A 21,845-nucleotide genomic window follows, 5' to 3' on the forward strand; every position below is an offset into this window, starting at 1 on the left:
AATGAAGAATAACAATTGTCCTCTACAAATAGGATTAAAATTTATCTGTATTCTTAAATCTTTATTTTTTAGTTCCAAAAGCTGCAGCCTTACCCATACATCTGTCTGCTACTATATTATTTGTCTCATTTCGTGATTTCATGGGAATTCTAGCCATGTAGCAAATGCAACTGACAATGGCTCAAATCCTTGTATTTGCAACCTACACTAATCCGAAGTTGTACTGCTTACACTTTTAAGCTTACGTAAATGAAATATAGATTGTCTTACAGAAAGAGATTTTGTACAATATAAACTGCAAAGCATCTTTCATGCATAAACTTATATATTGTATATTTTATTATGAGTGATGGAAACAGTGAAGGATTTTAAAAAATACCTATATGTATGTGTGTATATATTTATGTGTGTGTGTGTGTTTATTTCAGTTCTGATATTGTTACTCAACAAATGTTAATAGAACCTAGATGTATTACTATTTCATATGAGACAAAATACATTTGAATTATGCACACAGGTGACAAATAGTAATACACAGAGTAAAATATAATAGTTCATTAAGTATCAGAAAATAATGTAGGAGAAAATACAGGTTATGTGCGATTAAATATCAATAGTCTCTGATAGGGAAATATTTGCTTTTTTTTTCACAAAAGTGGGATACTTCTTTGAAATATTTTGAGTATTCACATTTAAAACAATTATTCTTAAAGTTTCTCATATTCAAATATTTCCATTATCTTAATTATACCTTTTACTTTTCTAGGTATGTGAAATCTTTCTGAGGAAGGATAAGTGAAAGTTTTGTATTGTAAAGTTTCAGCATATCTGGTAAAATGATATGTACACAAGAGAAACAATAATATTTTTCAAAAGGTACTAAAAAAACAGAAATACTTTAAAATAATAATCAATAGGAAGTTGATGAGTATAATTTTACATGCACCTTAATCTCACATATAAACCCATTAAAAAAAAAAAAACATGATATGTGTCTAAATTAACCCACTGGTTGTCCTATGCAAACCAATCTAGTACTTTCCATGCAACTAAGGTACTGAAAAATATAACAGGAAACATATCCATTCATGTTTTGTATTAAAACTTTATGATTTCACAGGACTCCTGTGTAATTTGATAAATTCTTTTGTTTTATTAGAGTGAATACCTGAAAGGGCTATTTCAGTTCTATTTAACTGCATTTTTCTCGTTAGATGAGATTTCATTGGAGGTGAGAATAAACAAGTTTTTAAAAAACTCTTGGTTCTTCCTGCTAAATATCTGACATAGTTAACATTTTGTATTAAACATTCAGTAAAAGTGAATAAGTTTGTTTCTTCTTGTATATAAATTATTTTAGACTGAAACATATATTAGTTAAAAGAATGTCAAAATCATACACTGAAAACTGGTTTTGAAATAGTGTTCAATTAAATTGTATCAAATTTGGGAAATTGGTTGCAGATCTTAGAAATTAAGTTTGTGTCAGTTATTTTAGAAATGTTTTTATGATGTAAATCAGTTCTCATTGTCTCACTAACAAATCTAAACCTTTTATATTAATAGAGTTAAATGTTGTCATACACAGATAAAACTTCACACAAGTGGCATCTAAAATGGTGGGCATCCTTAAGAAGTGAAACTATTATTTTCAGTTTGCATAAGCCAATGTTCAGCAGTGAAATGTGCACAAAAATAATGTAAAAAGACTTGTAATCTTGTCATGATGCCACCAAGTTATTTGATCTTAGTTCAGTTGCTTAATCTTTCAGAATCTTGAGTTTCTAATTAACAGAATAGGGATTTAAAGTTCTATTTCTCATGCCTACCACATAAGTTGGCTTTAATGATCAAATGAGAAAACACTTCAACAGAAATTTGCCAAATGCGAGCACTAATTGTTATTCAAATAATGCAAGCAAAATTGTCCAAAACTACTGATACAATTATTCTTTTGATTTCTGGTAGATATACATTCCACTTGACTGCCATTTGAATGCCAGTTGAGTATAATTGAGGGTATTGATTGAAATAAAATGAATTAACTGCTATCGATAATAATATTTTATATAAATTACAACATAGCAGAATTAAGATATACAGAAATAAAAATATAAGAGTTAGTTTAAGCTAAATAGTAGTTTCCAGTAATAACTCTTATTTTGAAAGAGGCCATATATCATAACCACATGTCAATAATGATTACCTGAGCAAGCAAACAAATAAAAAGTAGTTTACGTGGATTAGAGTATACCTACCGACTCCAGACATTTCAGGAACACTGGCAGTGTATAAGTCTTTTGTAAATTTTGGCTCATTGTCATTGATATCATGAATTTTAATGATAAATTCCGATTCCGGTTCCACCTGCCGCCCAGTTTTTCTGTCTATAGCCTTGGCACGAAGAATGTACAGAGATTTTTCTTCTCTGTCTAGTTTCTTTGCAGCATGAATGTCTCCTGTATTTTCATCTATAACAAATAGACTGCCAGCCCCATCTCCTGTTAGTATGTACTTTAAATTTCCATCTCCTTTATCTTGGTCAGTGTGAAGCTTTAGAGAGGTAGAAAAGAAGAGTTCTGTAAATATATACATTATCATTACATAAAACATAATTTTGGCACTATCAATTTGTGTCCATATAACAGCTCTGCGATGATTATCTTAATGGTTATCTTGACTTTCACTGTAAGAGGGAGTTAAATATTTCAGTTCTTATTATACTCAAAATTTTTAACAGTCGTATTTAGACATCATAAGGGACTAGATTTAAAATAATGTGAAAATTAATATGTATCTGTTTTTTTTGTTTTTTTTTTTTGTTGTTGTTGTTTTTTTTTTTTTTTTTGAGACGGAGTCTCGCTCTGTCGCCCAGGCTGGAGTGCAGTGGCCGGATCTCAGCTCACTGCAAGCTCCGCCTCCCGGGTTTACGCCATTCTCCCGCCTCAGCCTCCCGAGTAGCTGGGACTACAGGCACCCACCACCTCGCCCGGCTAGTTTTTTTTTGTATTTTTTTAGTAGAGACGAGGTTTCACCATGTTCGCCAGGATGGTCTCGATCTCCTGACCTCGTGATCCGCCCGTCTCGGCCTCCCAAAGTGCTGGGATTACAGGCTTGAGCCACCGCGCCCGGCCCAATATGTATCTGTTAAAACAAAGTTATTTATGAATAAAATATTACCAAGATTTAAAACTGTAGTGCATTAAAAAAATCCATTAACCTACCTCTTGAGTGTAAAATATTAATTAATGTTGATTACATTTAAAATGACTAAGTTCTAAGATATGATGTGAGAAATCTCTGAAATTAGTTTAATGACAAGTTTAGAATAGCTACCTTAATTTTTAACTGATTTTATTCCCCTTGAGTACAGAGTATCTTTGTAAGTGGATCCCTGATACTGTGGATAGTACTGAACCCCATATATATTATATTTTTTCCTGTATATACCGTCTTATGGTAAAGTTTAATAAATTAGGCACAATAAGAGATGAACAATAATAACTAATGATAAAATGGGACAATTATAACGATATACTGCAACAAAAGTTATGTGAATGATGTTTCTCTCTCAAAATAGTTTGTTGTTATTTACTGCAGGTGATTGAAATCTCAGAAAGTGAAACCATGATTAAGGGGGAACTACCATATAACACTGTAGAAGCACAGACTCTGTATTCAGAGAGACTAATCAGAGAGAGAAAGAGATTTGTAATTACTTATTTTCTATGTGACTCTGGGAGAATACTTTTTCAACCACCATGTTTTCGTGTTTAGAAAATGTTATATTTTTTGTACCTTTTAAATTTCAAGTAATATAAAACTCACAGCTTGTCCTCTGGCCATATGTACTATGTATTAGGAAAAAATAGTATTTTTTTCATAAACTATGTTCTTTTCATTGGTAAATGCCCATCTGTAAAAATAACTTCCTTTTTTTTTTTTTTTTTTTTTTTTTTTTTTTTTTGAGACGGAGTCTTGCTCTGCCTCCCAGGCTGGAGTGCAGTGGCCGGCTCTCAGCTCACTGCAAGCTCCGCCTCCCGGGTTCACGCCATTCTCCTGTCTCAGCCTCCCGAGTAGCTGGGACTACAGGCGCCCGCCTCGTCGCCCGGCTAGTTTTTTTTTTTGTATTTTTTAGTAGAGACGGGGTTTCACCGTATTAGCCAGGATGGTCTCGATCTCCTGACCTCGTGATCCGCCCATCTCGGCCTCCCAAAGTGCTGGGATTACAGGCTTGAGCCACCGCGCCCGGCAAAAATAACTTCTTAATGTAGTAGACTGATGATTGAATATTTAAAACAAACAGACCACGTACTCCTAGAAATTATGAATTGAAAAACAACCTTAAAGATTTTACAATACTAACACGATTCTGAAATTATAAATTTTTAAAAATTAATTGAAAATAGTAATCGTTTATATCATAAAATCATGGGTACATTATGATATTTTGATGTATGCTTATATTATAAAGTAAATCAAACCAATTAACAAATCCATCACCTCACATACTTATTTTTTGTTTTTGTGGTAAGAACATTTATAAGGATGTGGATGGAGGTGGAAGATATTGATCAAAGAATGCAAAATTGTATTTATTCAGGAGTAATAAGCTTCAGTGGTCTTTTGCCCTGCATGGTGATTATAATAAATGATAATAAACTGTATATTCAAAATTACCAAGAGTAAATTTTAAATTAAACTGGAGTTTTAACTAGCTTATCCCTGCTGTGTTGACTTACATCATATACTTTACAATTCCCATTTACATCCTGCCCTCACCTATTTCTTGAGCACTCCATTTTATCTTTGAATTATTTGACTATTTAAATTCTGTTTTTTAAACATAGCCAAAATTAGAGATGTTTCATGTTTTACACTTTCTTTGCAAGCTCAGCATCAAAATAATTATCACATGTAGCCTTCCTATCTCTGAAATATCTTCTCAAGACATCTGTCTTCATCTCTATGGCTACATCATATCTTTTCCTTCATCTTATCTTCTGTGGACCACCAGAGCAATCTTCTAATCATGCTGCCTCCACTCTTGCTCTACTCCAAGCAATTTTTCAAACTAAACAGGTGATTTTTTCCACATCACAAATGTAGTCATATTAGAATCTAGGTTAAAAATCTTCAAGTCACAGCATTTATGAACTGTAAACCTGAAGTCATAAAAACCAGGGTTAGCATCATGCGTATTTCAGTGTTATATTGGCCATATGGCTTGCTTGTTTTTAAATCTAAGTTTATTTTATGAAAATAGTATAATTTTTTTTAAATATTTACTTTTACTGTTACTGTAATTCCTTAAATTCTATGACCTTATTTATACATCCTGGATAATCTGGCCCTGAATCCCAGAGGCATCTCTGCCTCTTTTCCCTCTTGCCATACACTCTATACATAGCAATTGTTTTGTTTTGTCTTTATGTCTCAGAAGGCCTGTCCTAGCTTTCAAGCCTGATGTTTGCATCTGTTTCCCTCACCTTTTTACACCTTTCCCTTCTTTTTGTATTTTCCTCTAACTAAATGTTTGTCATATCTCATTTTCAATTTCCTCCTTAGGGAGGCCTTTCCTGACTCACTAGATTAGGATGGATGAGCCTGCTCTTGACTTAGATAACATACTTCATTCCCTATCATGATACTCACCACATTTGATGTAATTGTTTACCATGCCCACTAAGCTGTAAAATACATAAGGGAAAGACTGATATTCTTCTATTAAATCATTCAACATATATTTCTTGAAGACCATAAATACTTCCTCTTTTTTAACAGTAACTTTTCACATAAATAAAATTAGAAAAGTCAGATCATAAATAAAACTTGCCTTTTTAACATGAGTTACATCTTATAAATCTCTATGTGTTAACGTTACTGTTAACAACTATCTTTTTGAAATGCCTTTTTCAAACCATTTATAATTAATATTTTTGTACCTTTATCTTTACATTACTAGTCATCTTATTTTAAGAGGATAGAAAGAAAAAAATATATAATTTGATGAAAGGAAACAAATAGCAAAAGATGAAAAAGGTGGATAAGTAGAGAATGTTATGTATTAGAAGCCCAATTACATTACTTTTTAAACATGCTATTATTTTTCAACAGTATTATTTTAGTTTTGCCTTAATGCAGGTTTTTTTGTTTGTTTGTTTTTAGAAATTTGAAAAATTAAACATGTACATACAGGACAAACTAAAAAATTTAAATAAATCTGTGACGGTTAATTTTATGTGTCAGCTTGATTGGGCCATGGGATGCAGAGATATTCAGTTAAACAATATTCTGGGTGTATTTGTGAGGATGTTTTTGGATGAAATTAATATTTGAATCAGTAGTCTAAATACAACAGATTGACCTTCTCAATATGTGTGTGTCTCATCCAATCCTTTGAAGATAGGACCCTCTCAGAGTTCTCAAAAAAAAAAAAAAAAAAAAAAAAAAAAAAAAAAAAAAAAAAAAAAAAAAAAAAAACCTTGCTATTGTCAGCAGGTAACTGCGTTCTCTTTGAGAGATCTTGGTCTGCTACTGAGTCTTACAAACTGAACATTTAACTATTGTCTACCAATTTGCCATGTGATCTGAGTGAGTGTACTATTACCCAACTCACCAAGTCATAAAATTGGACATGCACTACAGAGTTCCATCATCAAATGGATGTTGTATATAGGTGACATGGCCTCAGTAGGCCTTGAAGGCACAAATAAGTTACTTGAAGAAGTAGCACAAATTTCTACGGTCACCACTCCTTCTCTCTCTCAGACTTCCTCTGTGGCCTCATAGATAATTCCCTGCTATCAGTTTTACTAAATAAAAGAAGGTTCAGGCCTGTTTTGTAGATGGTGATGCAAAATATGCAGGTACCAACTGAACGTGGACAGCTATAGCATATAGCCCCTTTCTATAACATTTGTGAATAGAAATGATGAAGGGAAACCCTGCTAGTGGCAGAATTTGAGCAATGCTCCTCGTTTTTCACTTTGCTTGGAAGGAGTAATGGCCACCTGTGCAATTGTGTACCAATTCACAAGCTGTGACTAATGGTATGGTTCTATGACTAGGACCTTGGGAAGAGCATGGTTGAAAAATTGGTGATGAGAAAATTTGGGGAAGTAGTATGTGGACAGATCAATCTGAATGGGCAAAAATGTGAACACCCATGTTCATTTTCACCAAATGATAACCTCAACATACCAGCAGTTTAATAATGAATTGGACAGGATAGCCTGTTCTATGAATACCAGCCAGCCTCTTTGCCCAGTCACCTCTGTCATCAGCTGGTGAGCTTATGAATAAACTGGCTATGATGGCTGGGATGGAGGTTATGCTTGGGATTAGCAATATGAACTTCCATTCACCAAGACCAATCTCACTACAGCCACTGTTGAATGCTGAAGCTCTCAGCCATAGAAACCAACACTGAGCCTTCAATATGACACCATCCCCCAAATGATCAGTCAGCTACATCGTGGCAGGATAATTACATTGGTTGACTTCCATTTTGGAAGAGATAATGTTTTGTCCTTAGTAAATACTAAATAGGCATTTACACTGGATACAGATTTGCCTTCCCTGCAGGCAATACCTCTGCCAAAACTACCATATTTGCACTTGCAGAATTTGCAGAATGCCTCCTGATATTCCAAATGGCATTGCTTCTGACAAAGGAACTCATTTCACAGCAAAAAAAAAAAAAAAAGCATAAATGGGCCCATGCTCATGGAGTTTCTGACCCCACCATAATCTTCATCACTCTGTGGCAGCCGATTTAATAGAATGATGGAAAGGCCTATTAAAATTTAGTTTCTTTGCCAACTGGTTGGCAATACCTTGTGGAGTTGGGCCAAGGTTCCCTAGAAGGTTGTATATGCTTTGAATTAATGCCTAATATATGGTGCTGTTTTTCCTGTAGCTGGGATTCACAGGTTTAGAAATCAAGACCTAGAAATAAGAGTGACATCATGTGTTATTATCTGTAATGACCCACTAGAAAATTTTGCTTACTCTTTGCACATTCTTGTGCTCTGCCGGGTTAGAGGTCTTACCTCCAAAGATAGGAAAGCTGATACTGAAAGATACATCAATAATTTTTTTGAACTGGAAGTAAATAATGCTGCCTAGACACTTCGGGCTCCTCATGCATCTAAATCAACAGAGAAAGAAGAGAGTTACTGTGCTGGCTGCAGAGATTAAACTTGATGACTGAGGAGAAATGCAGCAGCTAATCCACAATGGATATAAGGAAGAGTGTGTCTGGCATACAGGGGTTCCTTCAGATCATATCTTAGTGTTCCCATACTCTGTATTTAAAGTCAATGAAAATTACAACCCAATCCCTTCAGGACCACTAATGATACAAATCCTTCAGGAATGAAGGGTTCAGTAACTCCACCATATGAAAAACCATGTCCTGCTGAGGTGTTTGCTGAATGTAAACAAAATATAAAGTGGATCATGTAAAAAGTACCAACTACAACCATATGACCAGTTAGAAAAATAAAGACGTAATTGTGATGAATATTTCCTCCTTATTTTGTCATGAATATGTGTGTATATTTCAAATCTTTGTTCTCTTCATTCTCTTATCCCCTTATCATGTAACATAAGACATATTAACTTTACCTTAAAATATTTCATTATTAATTTATCATTATAGCATGCAACCTATGAGATACCAAGGAGGAAAGTATGCATTACTCAAGGTCTTTACTTTCTCTTCTCAGAAAAGGGTCAGTGTGTTTTTGGTTTTATGCAAAATATTTGTGTCATATTAGGTGGATTTATGACCTTCTTGCTGTCTTTCCTCCTTCCTTCCTTCCTTCCTTCCTTCCTTCCTTCCTTCCTTACTTCCTTCTTTTATTTTTTTGCCGGGGGAGGGGGGACTATGTATGGTTGAAGAAGATGCATATGCATACCAAGTTGACAAGGGGTATATTTGTGACAGTTAACTTTGTGTGTCCAGATAGGGCCACAGAGTGTCCAGATATCTGGTTAGACATTATTCTGGATGGGTCTGTGAGGAACAGAAGAAAGAAAAATTTGAATGGATAGACTTAGTAAAGTAGATTGCACACCTCAGTATGGATGACTAGTCTTTAAACTATCCCTTAAAGTCCTGAGTACAAAATAAAAAGCTGAGTAAGAGAGAATTTACTCTCTTTGCCTATCTGCAAGCCAATGTATCAATCCTCTCCTGCCTTTGGACTCAGACTCAATCTGGAACTCAATACAACATACTCTCTAGCATTTCAGTATTTTGGACTCACACTGAAACTATACCATAGTTCTCCTGTACCTTCAACTTGCCAACTGCAGCTCTTGGAAATTTCTGGCCTCCATAATCTTGAGAACCAATTCCTTTTAATACAATTACATATGTTTTATGTGTCTCTGGAGAATCCAGGCTAATAAAACATCTGAGTTTAGCATATAAAAAAATTTGATTTGTGGCAGAGGAGTTGGAGTAAAGTGGCCAAGTACAAGCCTACAGTGATCATTCCTCCCACAGGAACATCAGATTGAACAACTATCCACAAAAAAAGTATCTTCATAAGAATGAAAAATCAGGTGAGTAATCATAGTACCTGATTTTACCATCATATTAATAAAAGAGGCACTGAAAAAGGTAGAAAGGACAGTCTTGAATTGACTAGACCACTCTTCTCTCATCCTCTTGCAGGAGCCACATGGTGAGAAGAGAGAATCTATGTGTTGGAGAAGGTGAATGTAGTGATTATGAAACTTTGCATTGGAACTCAATGCTGCCCTGTCACAGTGGAAAACAACATGAGATACAACTCAGCTGGCACCCATGGAGAAAGCATTTAGACTAACCCTGGCCAGAGGGGAATTGCCCATCCCAGTGGTCAGAAGTCAAATGCCAGCAAGTCCTGCCACCATGGGCTAAAGTGTTCTGGGGTCTAAAATAAACTTGAAAGCCCTTGTAGGCCACAAGAACCGTAATTCTTGGACGAGTCCTGGTGCTTTGCTGGGCTCAGAGCCAGTGGACTTGGGGGTGGGAGGGTGTGACCTAGAGAGACACCAACTGGGGTAGCCAAATGTGTACTTCTGCCACCTCTCTCCAAACCACCAACAGCACAACCAGCACCTCTTGACAGAGACCTTTTCCTCTGCTTGAAAATAGGAGATGGGAGGTTAAAGAGGATTTTGTCTTGCAACTTGGACTCCAGTTTGGCCACGGTAGGATAAGGCAAAGACCTGAGGCCCCCAATTTCAGGCCCTAGCTACTGCATGACATCTCCAGACACACCCTGGGCCAGAAGGGAACCCACTATCCTTAAGGGAAGAACCCAATTCCTGCAGGACTCATCACCTGCTGATTAAAGGAGCCCCTGGCCCCTGAATTATCAGCAGTGGTAGGCAAGCAGTACTTGCTATGGGCCTTGGATAAGACTCAGAGCTATACTGCCTTCAGGTGTGACCAAGCACATTCCCAGCTGTGGTGGTCATGGGGAGAGAATCCTGCTTGAAGAAAGCAGAGGGACTTTATCTTGCAGCTGGTGGACCAGATTGACCACAGTGGGGTAGAGCACCAAAAGTAATCCTGGGGTACCAATTATGGGCCTTGGCTCTTGAACAGCATTTCTGAACCTGCCTGGGAACAGAGGGAAGCCCACTTCCCTGAAGGGAGAGACCCAGGCCTGGCAGCTGACAAAAGAGCCCTTGGACCTTGAGTGAATATTGGCAGTAGCTAGGTAGTACTTGTCATGGGCCTGAGGTGGTATGACTACAGGGAAAGACTCCTCTGCTTGAGGATAGTGGGAGGAGCGACTGAGAGGGATTTTCTCACGTGGTTTGGATGACAGCTTAGCTTCAGTATAGTAGAGAACCCACATAGATTTCTAAGGTTCCTGACTTCAGGTCTTGAATCCCGGGTGACATCTCTGGGCCCACCCAGGACCAGGGGAAACTCACTGAACTGAAAAGAAGAATATAAGCCTGTGCTAGATTCACCGTGTGTTGATTTTAGAGCCCTCCAAACTTGAGTGAACACAGATGATAGCCAAGCAGTGGTTACTGTGGGCCTTGGGAGACAACCAGTGCAGCCCCTGTGGTGGGGGCCACAGGGGTGCTCGTGTCACCCCTACCCCAACTGCAGGCAGCTCAGAACAGAGAGACAGACTCCGTTTGCTTAAAGAAAACTGGGAAAAGAAAGAAAGCAAGAGCCTTTGCCTGGTAATGCAGGTAATTCTCACAGATCTCACTCAAGACCACCAAAGCAGTACCTCCATGAGTCTGCAAGAGCCACAACATTAATTACTGAGCTTGGGATTCTCTTATGCAGATATGGCTTCAGTGACCAAAGACACCAAAGATTACAACACACATGTTCCTTCAAATACTTAGGAAGCCTTCCCAAGAAGGATGAGTCAAACAAGCACAGACTGAAAAGACTACAATAAATACCAAACTCTTTAATGCCCAGACACTGATGAACATCTTCAAGTATTAAGACTAATCAGGAAAACATGGCTTCATCAAATGAACTAAATAGGGCACCAGGTACTAATTCTGGAAAGACAGAGCTATGTGACCTTTCAAACAGAGGATTCATAATAGTTGTTTTTGTTAGAGTAGGCAGATAGCTAGATGTGAGCATGAGAGAGAGTCCCTGAGAAAAGGGAGGTCTGGAAAATCACACATCCCAGAGACCACCTAAAACATGCATGCCGGATATGAGAAGAGAAGATGGGAAGTACTTATGCTGAAAAGAGCACCGTTAAGATGCCCAGTAATTATTCTGTAGCTAACCCATCAGAATACAGCTTATAAGAAAGAGAAGAGGGCAAAGTAGAAATTCTTAAGAGTTACAAAGGCACAATACATATAGATTTGACCACTATTCAACCTTTCTGGATTGACAGGAAGGAGCAATGCAGCCATTGGGTAGAATTGGTATCCAACACCGGGCCCACACATGCACATCAAGTAATAGTCACTGAGAATCCCACCACCCTGGGATGGGAACTAGTTAGAGACTAAAGCAGAAGTGGGAAAAGTAGACAAATAAAAGCATGGAGACTTAAGACAGAGGCAGAAACTTCAAGAAAATATCTGGCATCAATAAAACCCAGTGCAGAACTCTCAGGGCTGCTGCTCGCTCATTGACTTTCTGCTTCATCTTTGAGTGTACTGTCTCTCTAGATAAACTCTCTGCTCTCTACTTTTCTTCAGTAAATTCTCTATTTTTGCCTAAGTGGTCTCTTTGCTGAATTCCTTCTCCCAAGTAAGTCTAAGAACTGAGGACTCCACACTCCCTGGTAACATATTGAGAAAACTCAAGAAAACACAAAGAAGGAATTCAGATTTCTAGCAGATAAATTTAACAACGAGATTAAAACAAATAAAAGGAATCAAGCAGAAATTCTGGAGCTGAAAAAACGCACACTGAAGAATGCATTAGAGTATATTAAGAGCAAGATTGATTAAACAGAAGAAACAATTAGGCTGAAGACAGGCTATTTGAAAAAAACACAGAATAGACCACCACCCCCTCAAAAAAGAGAGAGAATAAAATGAATGAAGGATGTCTACAAGATCTAGAAAACTGCCTCAGAAGGGAAAATTAAGAGTTATTGGCCTTAAAGAGGAGAGAGAGATATGAGAGTAGAAAGTTTATTCAAAGAGATAATAACAGAGAACTTCTAAAACTTAGAGAAAAATATAAATATTCAAGCACAAGAAGTTTATAGAACACAAAGCAGATTTAACCCAAATAAGACTAACAAAGCATTTACTAATCGAACTTCCAAAGGTCAAGGACACATAAAGAAAGCATCCTGAAATTGGCAAGAGAAAATAAACAAACAACATACAAAGGAGGTTAAATGCACCTGGCAACAGATTTCTCAGTGGAAATCTGAGAAATCTGAGGACGAGAGCGGCATGACATATTTAAAGTGCTATTTTCTTCTAAAATAGTATATCCAGTAGAAATAGCCTTCAGAACTGAAGGTGAAATAAAGACTTACATAGACAAACAAAAGTCAAGGGACTTCATCAACACCAGACCTAACCTACAAGAAATGCTAAAGGGAGTTCCTTAATGTAAAGGAAACATGTTAATTAGCAATAAGAAATCATCTGAAGGTACAAAACACACTAGCAATAGTAAGTACCCAGAAAGACCAGAATATTATAACATATTATAACACTGTAATTATTGTGTATAAACTACTCATATCTTGACTAGAAAGATAAAAAAGAACCAATTAAAAATAACTACAACAACTTTTTAAGACATAATATAGTAAGATATAAACAGAAAAACGAAGTTAAAAAGCAAGTAGACGAAGTTAAAATGTAGAGTTTTTATTAGTTTTCTCTTTGCTTGCTTGTTTGTATTTTTATGCTATTAGTTTCGAGTGGATAATGAGGTTAAAAAAATAAGAAAGAAAGGAATAAAGGAAGACAAACAACCAGAAAAAAAAAAAATGGAGGAGTAAATCCCTACTTCTCAATAATAACAATAGATGTAAATGGTTTGAACCCTCCTATCTAAGACATAGTGTAGTTCATGAATTAAAAACAAAAACAAAAACAAAAAGCAAAATAAGACCCAACAATCTGGTTAAATGGATAAAAAAAAAGAAAGACAAAACAACCTATTGTGTACAAGAAACTCTACATCTATAAAATAAAGAGATGGAAAATAAGGGATGGAAAAACGTATTCTACGCCAGTGAAAACAACAACAAAAAAGCAGGAGTAGCTATATTTAGACAAAATAGATGTCAAGACAGAAATATAAGAAGAGACAAAGAAAATTATTACTTTATTATGATAAAGGGATCAATTCAGCAAGAAGATATAACACTTGTAAATTGGGCAACATATATATACAATCATAGAGCACTTATATATACGAAGCATTTTTTTCTCTTTTCTGTTTTTGTAGCTAAAGAGAAAAACAGATCTTAATACAGTAATAGCTAGAGACTTCAACACACCACTTTCAGCAATGGAAAGATCATCTAGACAAAAAAAATCAACAAATAAACATTGGAACTTTAATCTGTACTGTAAACCAAATGGACACAATCAATATTTACAGAAGATTTTATCTAATGACTGCAGAACACACATTCTTATTTCTCATTTTCAAGGGTAGATCATATGTTAGGCCACAAAACATGTTCTGAAAATCTAAACAATTGAAATAATATCAAGTATGTTCTCTGACCATAATGGAATAAAACTAGCAAACAAGCACATGAGGAATCTTAGAAACTCTACAAACACTTCAAAATTAATCAATATGCTCCAGAATGATAAGTGGGTCAATGAATAAACTAAGAAGAAAACTAGAAAAGTTCTTAAAACTAATGAAACTTACTAAAACCTACAGAATACAGAAAAAGCAATAGGAAAAGGAAAGCTTGTAGCAATAAGCACTTATATCAAAAAAGTAGAAACACCTCAACGAAGCGACCTAATAATACATCTTAAGACACTGAAAAAGCAAGAGAAAACTAAGCCCAAAATTAGTAAAAGAAAAGAAATAATAAAGATCAGAACAGAAATAAATGAAATTGAAATAAGAAAAACAATACAGAAGATCAATGAAACAGAAACATGGTTTGTTGAAAAGATTAACAAAATCAACAATCATTTATCCAGGCTAAATAAAAGAGGAAGAGAAGTAAATAATTAAAATCAAAGATAAACGACATATTACAACTGAGACCAGAGAAATTCAAAGAATCATTACAGGCTCTAAGAGCAAATATATTCCAATAAATTGGAAAATCTAGAAGAAATGAATAAATTCCCAGACACATTCAACCCACCAAGATGGGACCATGAAGAAATCTAAAACCTGAACGAATGAATAATAATGAATGATACTACAGTTGTAATAAAAAGGTGTTCCAAAAAAGAAAAGACCAAGATCAATGACTTCACTCCTGAATTTTACCAATCTAAAAATAATTCAAACGAACTATAGTCAAACTATTCCAAAAAATAGAGGAGGAAATATATATATATATACACACACACACACACACGTATATATGTGTATGTATATACACACACACATACACATTTATATTTTGTTATACTTTAAGTTCTAGGGTACATGTGCACAAGGTGCAGATTTGTTACATAGGTGTACACGTGCCTTGTTGTTTTGCTGCACTCGTTAACTCGTCATTTATATTAAGTGTTTCTCCTAATGCTATCTATTCCTTTCCCAGGCTCCCACCCCAGGTTAGTCCCCGGTGTGTGATGTTCCCTACCCTGTGTCCAAGTGTTCTCATTGTTCAGTTCCCACCTATAAGTGGGAACATGCAGTGTTTGGTTTTCTGTCCTTGTGATAGTTTGCCGAGAATGATGGTTTTCGGCTTCATCCATGTCCCCGCAAAGGACATGACCTCATCCTTTTTATGGCTGCATAGTATCTCATTGTGTATATGTGCCACATTTTCTTAATCCAGTCTATCATTGATGGATATGTGGGTTGATTCCAAGTCTTTGCTATTGTGAACAGTGCCGCAATAAACATCGTGTGTACATATGTCTTTGTAGTAGCATGATTTATAATCCTTTGGGTATATACCCAATAATGGGATGGCTAGATCAAATGGTATTTCTAGTTCTAGATCCTTGAGATATCTCCACACTGTCTTCCACAATGGTTGAACTAGTTTACAGTCCCACCAACAGTGCAAAAGTGTTCCTATTTCTCCACATCCTCTCCAGCATTTGTTGTGTCTTGACTTTTTAATGATCGCCATTCTAACTGGTGTGAGATGGTATCTCATTGTGGTTTTGATTTGCATTTCTCTGATGACCAGTGATGATGAGCATTTTTTCATGTGTCTGTTGGCTGCATGACTGTCTTCTTTTAGGAAGTGTCTGTTCATATCCTTTGGCCACTTTTTGACGTGGTGGTTTGTTTTTTTCTTGTAAATTTGTTTAAATTCTTTGTAGATTATGGATATTAGTCCTTTGTCAGATGTGTAAATTGCAAATATTTTCTCCCATTCTATGGGTTGCATTTTCATTCTCATGGTAGTTTCTTTTGTTGTGCGGAAGCTCTTTAGTTGAACTACATCCCATTTCTCTATTTTGACTTTTGTTGTCATTGCTTTTGGTGTATTAGTTATGAAATCCTCTCCCATGCCTATGTCCTGAATTATATTAACTAGGTTTTCTTCTAGGGTTTTTATGATTTTAGTCTAACATTTAAGTCTTTAATCCATCTTGAATTAATTTTTGTGTAAGGTGTAAGGAAGGGATCCAGTTTCAGCTTTCTACATATGGCAAGCCAGTTTTCCCAGCAGCATTTATTAAATAGGGAATCCTTTCCCCATTTATTGGTTTTGTCAGGTTTGTCGCATGATTATCTCAATAGATGCAGCAAACACCTTAGACAAAACTCAACAGTCCTTCATGCTAAAAATTCTCAATAAACTAGGCATTGATGGAAAGTGGCTGAAAATAATAAGAGCTATTTATGACAAACTCAGGCCGATATCATACTGAATGGGCCAAAACTAGAAGCATTGCCTTTGAAAACTGACACAAGACAGGGATGCCCTCTCTCACCATTCCTATTCAACATAGCGTTGAAAGTTCTGGCCAGGGCAATCAGGCAAGAGAAAGAAATAAAGGGTATTCAATTAGGAAAAGAGGAAGTCAAATTGTCCCTGTTTGTAGATGACATGATTGTGTATTTAGAAAACCCCATCATCTCAGCCCCAAATCTCCTTAACCTGAAAGCAACTTCAGCAAAGTCTCAGGATACAAAATCAATGTGCAAAAATCACAAGCATTCCTATACACCAATAACAGAAAAACAGAGCCAAATCATAAATGAATTCCCATTCAAAATTGCAACAAAGAGAATAAAATACCTAGGAATCCAACTTACAAGGGATGTGAAGGACTTCCTCAAGGAGAACTACAAATCACTGCTCAACGAAATAGAAGAGGACACAAAGAAATGGAAGAACATTTCATGCTCATGGATAGGAAGAATTAATATACTGAAAATGGCCATACTGTCCAAGGTAATGTATAGATTCAATGCCATCCCCATCAAGCTACCAATGAGTTTCTTCACAGAATTGGAAAAAACTGCTTTAAAGTTCATATGGAACCAAAAAAGAGCCCGCATTGCCAAGACAATCCTAAGCCAAAAGGACAAAGCTGGAGGCGTCACGCTACCTGACTTCAAACTATACTACAAGGCTACAGTAACCAAAACAGCATGGTACTGGTACCAAAACAGAGATATAGACCAATGGAACAGAACAGAGTCCTCAGAAATAATACCACACATCTACAGCCATCTGATCTTTGACAAACCTGAGAGAAACAAGAAATGGGGAAAGGATTTCCTATTTAATAAATGGTGCTGGGAAAATTGGCTAGCCATAAGTAGAAAGCTGAAACTGGATCCTTTCCTTACTCCTTATACAAAGATTAATTCAAGGTGGATTAGAGACTTAAATGTTAGACCTAATACCATAAAAACCCTAGAAGAAAATCTAGGTAGTACCATTCAGGACATAGGCATGGGCAAGGACTTCATGTCTAAAACACCAAAAGCAACGGCAGCAAAAGCCAAAATTGACAAATGGGATCTAATTAAACTAAAGAGCTTCTGCACAGCAAAAGAAACTACCATCAGAGTGAACAGGCAACCTACAGAATGGGAGAAAATTTTTGCAATCTACTCATCTGACAAAGGGCTAATATCCAGAACCTACAAAGAACTCAAACAAATATACAAGAAAAAAACAAACAACCTCAGCAAAAAGTGGGCAAAGGATATGAACAGACATTTCTCAAAAGAAGACATTCATACAGCCAACAGACACATGAAAAAATGCTCATCATCACTCGCCATCAGAGAAATGCAAATCAAAACCACAATGAGATACCATCTCACACCAGTTAGAATGGCAATCATTAAGAAGTCAGGAAACAACAGGTGTTGGAGAGGATGTGGAGAAATAGGAACACTTTTACACTGTTGGTGGGATTGTAAACTAGTTCAACCATTATGGAAAACAGTATGGCAATTCCTCAAGGATCTAGAACTAGATGTACCATATGACCCAGCCATCCCACTACTGGGTATATACCCAAAGGATTATAAATTATTCTACTACAAAGACACATGCACACGTATGTTTATTGCGGCACTATTCACAATAGCAAAGACTTGGAATCAACCCAAATGTCCATCTGTGACAGACTGGATTAAGAAAATGTGGCACATATACACCATGGAATACTATGCAGCCATAAAAAAGGATGAGTTTGCATCCTTTGTAGGGACATGGATGCAGCTGGAAGCCATCATTCTTAGCAAACTATCAGAAGAAGAGAAAACCAAACACCGCATGTTCTCACTTATAGGTGGGAACTGAACAATGAGATCACTTGGACTCGGGAAGGGGAACATCACACACTGGGATCTATCATGGGGAGGGGGGAGGAGGGAGGGATTACCTTGGGGAGTTATACATGATATAAATGATGAATTGATGGGTGCTGACGAGTTGATGGGTGCAGCACACCAACATGGCATAAGTATACATATGTAACTAACCTGCACGTTATGCACATATACCCTAGAACTTAAAGTATAAAAAAAAAAAAAAAAAGAATATTCATCCTGTCCAAGTGGAATTTATCCCTGGGATACAAGGATGGTTCAACACATGCAACCCAAGCAATGTGATACAGTATATCAACAGAATAAAGGAAAAACCATGTGGTTATTCAAAATGATGTTGAAAAAAGCATTTAATATAATTCAACAATCCCTTCATGATAAAAATCCTAAAAACCTAGGGATAGAAAAAAAAATGTAATTAACAAAACACAAGCCATATATGTCAGATCCCCAGCTAGTATACTGGGGAAAAAGTGAAATTCTTTCCTCTGAGATTTGGAAGAAGACAAGGATGCCAAAGTTCACCACTGGTATTTGACATAGCAATGTAAGTCACAGTTAGAGCAGTTAAACAAGAGAAAGACATAAATGGCATCCAATGTGGAAATGAAGAAGTTAAATTATATATGTTTTTAGATAATAAAATCTTATATTTTGAAAAACCTAAAGACCCCACAAAAAACTGTTAGAAATAATAAAACCAATTCAGTAAACTTGTAGGATATAAAATGAACATACAAAAATCAGTAACATTTTTATATTCCAACAGTAAGCAATCTGAAAAAGAAATGAAGAAACTAATCCCATTTTCAACAGCTACAAATGAAATAAAACACATAAAAGTTTACTTCATGAAAGAAGTGAGAGATCTCTACAATAAAACCTATAAAACATTAATGCAAGAAATTGCAGAGGATGCAATAAAATAGAAACATTTTTATGTTCAGGGTTTCGAAGGATCAATATTGTTAAAATATCCACACTACTCAAAGAAATACACAGAGTCAATGTAATCCCAGTGTAAATACCAATGACATTCTTCTTAAGAAAAGAAAAAGAATCTTAAAATTTTTATGGAATCACAGAAGACCTAGAGTAGCCAAAACTATCGTGAGCACAAAGAACCAAACTACAGGAATAACATTACCTGAATTCAAATGATACTGGTGTTATAGTAACCAGAAAAGCATCATACTGGTGTAAAAACAGACATAGACCATTCTAACAGAATAGAGAACCCAGAAATAAATCCATACATCTGCAGCGAACTCATTTTCAACAAAGGTGCCAAGAATATGTACTGAGGAAAGGACAGCCTTTTCAATAAATAGTTTTGGGAAAACTGGATAGCCACATAAAGAAGAATGAAACTAGACTCCTATCTCTCACCATATACAAAAATTATATCAAAATGAACTAAAAACTTAAATCTAAGATTTCAAGTTAGTAAACTACCAAAATAAAACATTTGATAACCTCTCCAGGACATTGGTTTGGGCAAAAATTAGTTAAGCAATACCCTACAAGCACAGGGAACAAAAGCAAAAATGGACAAATGGGACTACATCAAGTTAAAAAGCATCTGTTCAGCAAAAGAAACAATCAACAAAGCAAAGAGACAACCCAAAGAATGAGAAAAAAATGCAAACTCTTCATCTGACAAGGGATTAATAACTAGAATATGTAATGAGCTCAAATAACTCTGTAAGAAAGAAAATCTAAGTATCTGATTTACAAATGGACAAAAGATTGGAATCAACATTTTCAAAAGAAGAAATGCAAATGGCAAACACATATGTGAAAATGTGTTCAACATCATTGATCATCAGAGAAATGTAAATCACACCTACAATGAGATATCATCTAATTCCAGTTTAAATGGCTTTTATCCAAAAGACAAACAATAACAGATGCTGGTGAGGATATCAGGAAAAGACAAGACTTGTATATTGTTGGCGGGAATGTAAATTAGTACCAACACTATAGAAAGTAGTTTAGAGGTTCTTCAAAAAACTAGAAATAGAACTAGCATATGATTCGACAATTCCACAGATACATACATAGCCAAGATAAAGGAAAACAGTATGTTGAAGAGACATCTGCACTCTCATGTTTAATTGAGGCACTATTCACCATAGTCAAGATTTAGAAGCAACCTAGTGTCCATCAACAGGAAAATGGATAAAGAAAATGAGGTACATGTGCACAATGGAGTACTACTCAGCCATAAAAAAACAGTGAGATTCTGTCATTTCAAAAACACAGATGGAACTGGAGGTCATTATGTCAAGTGCAATGAGCCAGGCACAGAAAGACCAACTTTACATATTCTAATTTATTTGTGGGATCTATAAATTAAAACAATTGAGTTCATGGAGATAAAGAGTAGAATGATGGTTACCAGAGGCTGGCAAGTTTAGTAGTGAATGGGGAGGAAGGGGAGTGGTTAATGGGTACAAAAATATAGTTAGGGGGAATGAATAAGATCTAGTATTTGATAGCACAACAAGAATTGTCAAAAATAATTTATTGGACATTTAAAAATGACTAAAAGAGTATAATTGGGTTGTTTATAACAGATAAAACATAAAAGCTTGAGGTAGTGGATATGCCCTTTACTCTGCTGTGATTATTATGCATTGTATGCCTGTATCAAAATATCTCATGTGTCCCACAAATATATACACCTGCTATGTACCTACATAAATATAAAAAAATTCAAATATTTACATAAAAATATTTTTTTAAATTAGGCCAAATTACTTCTCAATCAAGTTTTCTTAAAAATTAGGAGTAAAGTTTGCTTTGGTTGTTGGTTTTATCTTTTTGTTTGTTATAAGTTTATGGAGATAAAATTGACAGCCACCAAAACCTGCACATGTTTAACGTATATAAAATTGTCACTTGCTATAGATGGAGGATTGGTTCCAGGGCTCTATATATGCCAAAATTTGAGCATACTCTAGTCACGCAGTTGGCCCTGTGGAAATCACATATGTGAAAAGTTGGCCCTTCATATATTTGGGTTTCACATCCTGCAAACATTCTATTTTTCATCCATGTTTGGTTGAAAAAAATCTGCATGTAAGTGGACCTGCACAATTGAAACCCATGTTGTTCAAGGGGGAAGTGTAATTTGATCAGTTGGACATATGCATAGAGCTGTGATGGATATGTTTACTCACATCATGGTGGTAGTGATACAACAGTCATTTTACTTCTTGTTTAAACTGTTAGTAGTTGCAAAGGTGTGACAAACTGCCCAACTCTTATCATCAGCTATTCTTAACTTTTCTTAAACATATTTTAAATTTTCTAACTTCTTATCCAATTTTAATTAGAAAAACTATAGAGTAATTATAACTATTATAATACAATAATTATAAAATTCATTTCCAAGACA

At 35.7% G+C, this 21,845-nt stretch overlaps 1 protein-coding gene across 2 annotated transcripts in view; it reads right to left on the reverse strand.

Annotated features, from left to right (window-relative positions):
• Positions 1-21,845, reverse strand: part of CDH9 (cadherin 9) — a 171,504-nt gene that overhangs the window by 41,576 nt on the left and 108,083 nt on the right. For both annotated transcript variants that reach the window (XM_010353177.2, XM_030927589.1), the window contains one exon: positions 2,259-2,553. In XM_010353177.2, coding sequence (XP_010351479.1) covers positions 2,259-2,553 — 295 coding nt within the window. The remainder of the gene's footprint in view (positions 1-2,258; positions 2,554-21,845) is intronic.

The sequence above is a fragment of the Rhinopithecus roxellana genome, chromosome 3 (genome assembly GCF_007565055.1).
Source record: "Rhinopithecus roxellana isolate Shanxi Qingling chromosome 3, ASM756505v1, whole genome shotgun sequence".
Classification (NCBI taxonomy): domain Eukaryota; kingdom Metazoa; phylum Chordata; class Mammalia; order Primates; family Cercopithecidae; genus Rhinopithecus; species Rhinopithecus roxellana.